Consider the following 8,438-nt stretch of genomic DNA (forward strand, 5'->3'; position numbering starts at 1 on the left):
TATGGCTTAGGAGCACATGCTATAGGAATGCATATGTTCGTGTCAGCTGGCAGTATTACATAAGTGCTTCGGTGCGTAAATGTAGAGGGAGTGTGTAAAAGGCACAAAATCTTAAGGTGGCTCTCGCTATAGCCTGGATTGTGGCCACTTCGTGCCTTGCGCAGCCCGATTTTAATGATTTGCTCCTCATTTGCACTTACTTGGCTCCTTTATGGACAAGATCTGCGACTTCTGCCTTAATTCCAGTAGTGTCGTGTGGACTCAGTGTAGTTAAACAGCAGTTAGTGTTCAAGTAAACCTTTTTCTTCAGTTTTGTTTATCAAGTATATGATGTTCACACCGAAGCTCTTCTCTGCAGGACACTTTAATTGCCCACTATAGAGCCTTAGTGCAGCCTGCCTTCTGCCAAGGTGATGAAAACAACTGGGAAAAAAAGCTATCATAAATAAAATCCTCAATTCACCTATAACTGAGTGTGTGAGCGGAACTTTGCACCAAAGTAGAGCAACCAAAGCATGAATTTGTTTCATAATTTGTTATGTAAGTTGAAAATAGAGGAAAATGGCTTTAGAGCTGGGTAAGAAATGAAATTCGAGCGTGTAGATGAAATGTTATTAGGTTTTAATTTTGTCTTGATTCTCAACGCGTTTTTATTTATTATTCAATATGTTAGTATTTTTATTTCTTGTAAGTGTATCACAAGTGATTTAAGATTTACGTGAGACCTAGATCATGACTAACCCAAAGGGTGTGCCAGGCACTTATTTTTGCATAGTTTGTCACTGTGTTTGCATTTGTGTTTTAAAACCAGATTTCTATAAAAACCATTGGTGCAGGTGTCTCTTGTGCTGTGTTTTGGGTTTTTTTAATTATCAGCCTGTCACGAATATTACAAAAGTACCAGAAAATGTTTTTTTTATAACAGACTTGCCATTGACGTGTTCTAAAAGTTTTCTTCTTAATGGCTACAGTTGGTACAGAAGCAACTAATGTTATTCTGTGTCAATTTACACAACTGTGGTGATTTTTTTTTTTTAGTATTATCTCTGTTTCTGAACTACTTTTCTTGTTTTGACCCCTTACTATGGAAATTTTTTCTTGGCCTGTGTTAGCTCATTCTTCAGAATATACTGAAACAGATATGCAAGCATGTTCTTATTTTTAAAAATCTCCCAAGGAAGAGTAAACAAATAATGGTTGGTTTTGTTGTACTCTTAATTCTACAGCTGTGCTCTACTTTCCTTTTTTTTTTTTTTCCAGTTGTGCATGTACCTGTTTGAACAGAGAATTCCTGCATATAACATCCAGCAACAGAAGCTGGTGGGTTTTGTTTTTGTCGAATCAGCTGAATTGTAAAACGCGGGCACACTTGTATGCTAATAGGGTTCAGACCTTGGGGCTTGGCTCATAGTACTGCAGAGTTGTGTATTAATATATCAGGCTTCACTGTGATCGTTGCTAAAACTTTAAACAGCCTCTTTTTAACAGTGACCTCTGAATAGGTTTGTGAAATATTTTTTTTAGACTGATTGTACGTACTTTCATGTAATAACTTAGGTACAATACAGCGTGAAGCACTAAATTCAGGTTTTGTCAGAGGATGTCTGAACATTAAGGTCTCCAACAGAAGATTTAAAGAAATAATTTTATTTAGTCACTTGAGGGTTTATTAGAACAGGCTTTAACAACATATTAAGTGAACATTAAAAACATACTAAGTGAAGATGAGTTGACCTATTTAAGCTTGATGGGTATTTCATAACTGTTACAGTGTTAGGATGAGAAAGATACATCTGCTCGCCAAACCAAAGTAATATGTGGAGGAGGCTGAGGAAAAATAATTAATAAACGGTTCTTTCTGCTCCTGTCGTATTTGATCAAACTCCAGGAGTTGAGTTGCATCTACAGATACCAGTGTAATGCTTTTGTCTTTTATGTGGTTTTGTTGGTTTGTTCTTTTTGCAGTGGCAGATGCGGCATTCAAAACAATCTCATTGTCCGGAATGGGACGACAGAAAGAGCTGGGATCAAAGAAAACACAGCAGCAGCCGTAAACGCAGGAAGAGGTCCCACAGCAGTGGACAAGAAAGCAAGCACTATAAATCAAGTCACGTTTCAGAAAGGTATAAGGCTCTGAATGTTCCTTATCATGACTAAAATAAATATGTTTTCAGGATAAGAGTTTCTGAGTGCCCGGACTTGCTGGTTCCTTAAGGACTGGCTCACTTATAACAAGCTTAGAAGGTAGTTCAGTACCTGAACCATTAAATAAAAGTTTTTTAATAAAAACAACTAAATGTTACTGGTTTGTTTCACTGCTGTTAGCTAAGTATTGGTGTTGAATACGTTCAGTCCTAAATTTCAAGTTAAAAGAAAAAGCTTTTTCATTTCACTAATATAAACAAAAGGAAGAGAACGTTTAATGATTTAACACAACGGTGAGTATGAGTTTCTCTTGCTAACTTGGAGGTGGTTTGCTTTTTCCCCTACACTGCTTTCACTGGAAATACATTCTTCTATTTTTTACCTTGAGAAGAAGATCTCATGGAATTCTTTTAAGAGCTTTTGCTTGCAAAATGTTGGAAGGGGTAGGTGTACAATGATATGAGGGCTTTTTGCCTCACCAGGTTTTTTTAAGGCTTTTTTTCTGTTCAGAATATCTTTGATCCAGATACTCTGAGGATTTTAGTGTTTAACACAGAGCACTAAGAATAATGCCACTCTTCTCAGTCTCTAGGTTTTATTTTTCTTTTCTAATACTTTGAGCTGTGAAAGCATAGAAGGAGATTATTGCTGTTTTGAGGGTATTTTATCCTGTGACTTTGGAGATTGTAATTTTGTTGCTCAGTATATTTTAGGAAGAGTTTCTGCTTTATTTTGCAAACTGTGAGTGGATTATATATTGTTCATGTGGATGACTGCTATGTATTTGAGACTGGTGTTAGATTCCTAATAAAGTAATATCAAAAGCTCCGCAATTTTTGAGGAGGCAGTCAGTGAGAAAACATTTTTGGTGTAAAGACAATATTGTATAACTGTAACTCAGCTCAAGTCACTTATCTTGTTGGAACCTCAAGTTTTTGAAGTGGAGAACATTCACTTAAAATATATTTTCAGTCATTATTTGGACGATAGAGCCATAAATGAAAGAGACCATCATGACCGGAGATATGTTGAGGAATACAGAAATGACTTCTGTGAAGTATATGACCACAGGCATTATCACAGAGACTATGAAAAGAGTCACCATCATCACTATAGCAAATCCTCTGGTCGAAGCAGGAAAAGTAGTCATAAAAGGAAGCATAAGAGACATCATTGCTCCAGTCACCAGTCGCATTCGGTATGAGTAATTTTTAACTTTATTATTAATGCATTAGTGGTAATAGACTTCTTGAGTGTTAGAACTTCAGTTCCTGGTCACAGTACTTTAAGAAATACTATATTGTTTTTAAAAATCTTGTAGTTGAGTCCATTTGTGAGCGTATGAATATGTTTTTACTTGAGACTTTTGAGATCAGAGTGTTGGGTGGGGTGCGGGAGTATCATCAGTACTAGTTATACAGTGGGAATGTAGGTGGGCCATAGTTAAGATCAGTCTGGAAGATGTTAGCTCAAAATTGAAAACAAGTAACTCCTATTAAAAAGTCCAGTTGTCACTTTTTAGTTCTACAGCGTAGTGAACTGTGTTTTTTCAGGTAGCCTGTTGAGTTGCCATACATGCTGTTACTAAAGTAGTTGAAGGGACGTGCCTTTTTAACGTAAGCTTAATTGGAACTGTGAAACACGGATGTCTGGTAAATTGATAAGAACAGGCTCTACAGTTAGTTCTACACCTGATAACAGAAAACTGTGATAAGCCACGTGCCTGGCAAGTGGCCGCTGATGTCTTACTGAAGATGGGATAAGTTTGCTGCTTGCTGCCTTTAAAGGCACGCTCTCTGAATTCCTCAGTGCTGGCGTGATGCCCACTGATACATCTTCAGCTCCAGGTGTTTTAAGTCACATTTCTGCAATAGAAAACAGCAGGTTGTGTTAGATGGTGCAATGCAAATGAAGGACTTGACTATAGTTTTTCTCTCTCTAATCACGTAAAATTACGTGATTTTTTTAAAAAAGTTTAGATTATGTAAAGTGTATGTTTTAAAAATAGAAGCATTTCAACTGACTGTAAGCTTAGATATGTAAATTGCTTTTTGCTATTCGCTAGAAAAATACTAGAAATAGTGATGTTGCATTCTTAATCTGTCTTCAGTTAAGCCACTGTTTGAGAGACAAAATTGTGTTGTTTTTTCTGTTGCTTTATCACTTTAAGTATTTATCTGAAAATCTGTTCCTTGCCATGTTTTTCTTCTGTAACATAAACTGTGCCCTGTGAATTTCTGGGGACTGAATTTGAAATTGCTCCTGCCAACTGTTCGTGGCCTGGTGTGTAACTGAATGCCTGAATATCTCCCCGCTGAATGAATTGCGTATTCTGCCCTGAATTCACTCTGATATATTGATTGGCTGGACGATCTTGGTGCCGTTTCCAGAAGAGTCATCGAAGGAAAAGATCCAGGAGTGTAGAGGATGATGAGGAGGGTCACCTGATCTGTGAAAGTGGAGACGTTCTAAGAGCAAGATGTATAGAACATTTTTAAACACTTTTTAAAAACTTGTCAGCAAAAAAATCTGTTTAGAATAGTATGTCAGAGGAGGGGGGCTAAAGAAATCTTCATTGCTCTTTTTGTTCTGTTTTTTTTTGTGCTTTTTTGTTTTTTTTTGCATATCTTCTTTTCTGTAGAATTTAAATACTGTGTTCAAAAAGTTTCCATTAGTAAATGAACTTGAGTCTTGAGATTAGAACAAGAGATAGTTTTTGGCTAACTGTTTTCATGATACCTGTCCAATAAAATAATGCATTCAGATGCTGAGATTTAAAGTAATTATGCTTTTGTAATGACACATTTTTAAGTCTATATTAATAATGTTAATTCTTTTTTAAGTAGTTTTATAATTCTGACTTGCGTTTGTTCTTTTTAGATGAAATTGTTGCGACTTTAGGAGAAGGAGCTTTTGGAAAAGTAGTGGAGTGCATAGATCATGATATGTAAGTATTGGTTATTTTTATAAGCACATCTCATGCCAAAAGACTGCTTAGCTCAGAAATGAAAAGTTGGGGCATTTTCTTTAAAACAAAGCCACAGTTCAAATAAAATGTGGCAGTATAGTTAAGGAAAAAATAATGCACCGTTTTTGAGAGCTACCTTGTAAGCTTATTTTTACTTTAAAATATTTTAAGTATTTTCAGGTGATACCACATCTGTCCCTTTTTTTAAGGTTCTTCAGACAATTCTTCCAATACTATGATTTTTTTTTTTATTGTTCTCTGTAAGATCAGGGATGGTATCAACTATACAAGATGGTATATAGAGAAATACTTCAGTTTTCTTCTAAGCTTTTGAGAATCTGTCTTTAACAGTAAGTGTCCTTAACCACATTTGTCCTGGGACACATCTGCCTGGAGACGATTTCTTTCAAAAATAAACCACCTTTTTCCTTTTTTTTTTTTTTTTTTTGTTTTCCTGTACAAGCTGAGAAACCACATGGTGCAAACAACTAATTACTGAGTAGGTGTCGTCTGTCTTTTTTAAAGAGGAAGTGCAATTTTTTTTTCCTCTGTTATGTGTTTCTTTGAGTTTCACAAGTGCTGTTGCCGTAACTGGAGAATGTGAGGATGTGTAAAGTGCACAGAACTAATCTGGGAGACTTGACTTTCAGAAGACGATGCAGTGAGATGCTGAAAAAGTAATCTAGTTTCTTAAAGCAATAGCTTTGTATTGGTCAAGCTCTAAATTTCTTTCCTCGATCTCAATAATCAGAATTATCCTTTAAAGTTTTTCTGAACACTCAATACTCTGGTATCCGTTACTTTTTTTTGGTGGAATGGTTACTGCCATGTGATGGCATGTTTGGAGGAGGAGAAGAAAATGGCTGCATTTCCACTAGTTCTGTATATGCTAGGTGTTTTAAACAGTAAAACTCAGGTTATCGTTACCATATGTTTTCTGTCTGCAGTTCTGTGACACGGTTCATTCTGTCATTTCACAAGTCAAGTCTGTATTGTGAGGGCAGACGGTATTCGTGAATGAGATGGAACAAAGCTACACAAAGTTAATTCTATTTGAGTAATAGCGTTGCAGTTTGAATAGTACAGAGTGTGGGTCAGTGTTCACTAGCACAAAATACCCAGAATCTAAACTTCAGAAGTTGTTCAGTTCCCCTGGTTCCACAGGAGCACTGGCAAAAACCCAGAATGAGTTGTGTAAGTTGCAAGAAAAAATGTCAGATTTTTGCAGTACTTCTCTCAAATGAGAACTTTTCTAGTTTTAATGGTCTTACAGGTGGATTCCTGATGTTTATTCTACCTCAGATGAGATGATTAGACTGAGAAATATTTAATGTAGCATAGACTCTTGAGATTTTGACAAAGGGAAGACTGGTATTACATGTCTTTATAAAAACAGTTCTGATTAAGTTCAATGTGTTTAAGTCAAATTCCCCTAATCCAACTCATAATTCTCGGTGACCTCTAATCTCCCTGTATTTCTTTTATTAAAATGGAAGTGCTTTGGAATTGTAGGTATTTAACAGCAATTAATTCAGTTTGTGATGCTTCACTTTCTTTTAAAGGAGAGGAATGCATGTGGCAGTTAAAATTGTGAAAAATGTTGGTAGATACCGGGAAGCAGCCCGTTCAGAGATACAGGTGTTGGAACACTTAAACAACATGGATCCAAGCAGTAATTTGTAAGTATCAAATTGGAATAGTAAGTGTACTAAGGATTTGCGGTCAAGTAAATTGAGTTCTCATTTGTTTGTTGTGGTTTTGTTTGTTTGTTTTTCTTTTTTTAAGCCGCTGTGTCCAGATGCTGGAATGGTTTGATCATCACGGCCACGTGTGCATTGTTTTTGAGCTGCTGGGACTTAGTACTTATGACTTTATTAAGGAAAACAGCTTTCTGCCATTTCATATTAATGATATTAGAAATATGGCTTATCAGATTTGCCAGTCTATAAACTGTAAGTAAATCTCAATACTCCTGTCAAATACATTATTTTCTCATTTTCCTGTAGTAGATGATTAATTACGGAATGCTGTCTTTTTTTCCTTGTAGTTTTACACCATAATAAACTAACTCATACAGATTTAAAGCCTGAAAATATCTTGTTTGTGGAGTCTGATTACATAGTGAAGTACAATGCTAAAATGGTAAGTTTGTTCTTTGTTTCTCCCAACTTAAATTGGGCTACTTCTGTCTTGAGATGAACTTCTCTTAAAACGAGAAAAAGTATGTGTAGGAAGGTCAAGTGATAAGTTTTGTTTCCTAGAATTTCTTTATGCTCTTTGAGTTGTACTGACTTTCTGCTGAGTTACCTTTGCTCTGATTCAAACTAAACTGTTCATCTGATCACTAGTGAAGTTCTTTGCTGTAGAATGAAGATCCGACATTCTCAGGGAGCTTTTGAATTTAGCCAGTTTTTCTTCCTTCATATTTCTGAAGTTATTTGAATCCTTTTCTTTAAAGCATCCTCGTATTTGGAGAGGAATGTCAGATCTTGTTTTCTCTATGGTTCTCTGGAGTCTGCAGTGCCTGTTAGTTTTGCAGTCCTTGGCTTAATAGCTAAAATTAATTTTCTGTATGTCATCAGCACGTGATGGTGGTCATTGAGCAGTATTATTGCTGGTGTGGGCTGGTTCTCTGGAGTCTGCAGTGCCTGCATTCATTGCAGTCCTTGGCTTAATAGCTAAGATTAATTTTCTGTGTTATCAGCACATGATGTTGGTCATTGAGCAGTATTATTGCTGGTGTGGGCCCTGAATGGGACTGGTCTTCACCAGTGTTTTCCTCTTAAATCTAAGAAAACACCAAGACATGACATTAGGATGGGAATTTGTGTGCCCAAATCACTTCTAGCACTGAGAGAAGTACAAGTTTCTTTTTATGTTGCTGCTCCTTTTTCAGCATATAAAATCTTTTTGGAAAAAGAAAAGCAGTATGGGCTTCACTGCCTCTAGTTTATGCATAAGGCTTCATTTTATTTTATTATTTTTATTTAATTTTAGAGCTAAAATTACATAAATATGTGTAGGCACCAATGAACAGAAAACAACAGGACAGGTAACAGCTGAAGTTAATTTGAAGGTTAAGAAGAGGAAGGGGGCTCTGTTACTGTGGGAAAGGTCTTTACTCAGCTGTTCAGAGTATCCAGATTAAACTGCTTTGTTGCCAGCTCCTCTTTCCTGGAGCGTAACAGCTGAAGTTAATTTGAAGGCTAAGAAGAGGAAGGAGGCTCTCTTACTGTGGGAAAGGTCTTTACTCAGCAGTTCAGAGTATCCAGATTAAATTGCTTTGTTGCCAGCTCCTCTTTCCTGGAGCTTGAGCTGAAATAGG

General features: G+C 36.3%; 1 protein-coding gene across 3 annotated transcripts in view; it reads left to right on the top strand.

The window, feature by feature from the left end:
- The first annotated feature begins 1,266 nt into the window (after positions 1-1,266).
- CLK4 (CDC-like kinase 4) overlaps positions 1,267-8,438 on the top strand; it is a 9,153-nt gene continuing 1,981 nt past the window's right edge. The window contains exons 1-8 of one of the 3 annotated variants that reach the window (XM_009876139.1): positions 1,267-1,320; positions 1,966-2,123; positions 3,118-3,343; positions 4,536-4,626; positions 5,026-5,092; positions 6,676-6,792; positions 6,899-7,065; positions 7,161-7,255. In XM_009876139.1, coding sequence (XP_009874441.1) covers positions 1,267-1,320; positions 1,966-2,123; positions 3,118-3,343; positions 4,536-4,626; positions 5,026-5,092; positions 6,676-6,792; positions 6,899-7,065; positions 7,161-7,255 — 975 coding nt within the window. Of the gene's footprint in view, positions 1,321-1,965; positions 2,124-3,117; positions 3,344-4,026; positions 4,030-4,535; positions 4,627-5,025; positions 5,093-6,675; positions 6,793-6,898; positions 7,066-7,160; positions 7,256-8,438 lie in introns of those variants that run through there. The other 2 variants (XM_009876140.1, XM_009876141.1) reach the window with 2 other exon arrangements.

Source organism: Apaloderma vittatum, unplaced genomic scaffold (assembly GCF_000703405.1).
Source record: "Apaloderma vittatum isolate BGI_N311 unplaced genomic scaffold, ASM70340v1 scaffold33799, whole genome shotgun sequence".
Lineage (NCBI taxonomy): Eukaryota > Metazoa > Chordata > Aves > Trogoniformes > Trogonidae > Apaloderma > Apaloderma vittatum.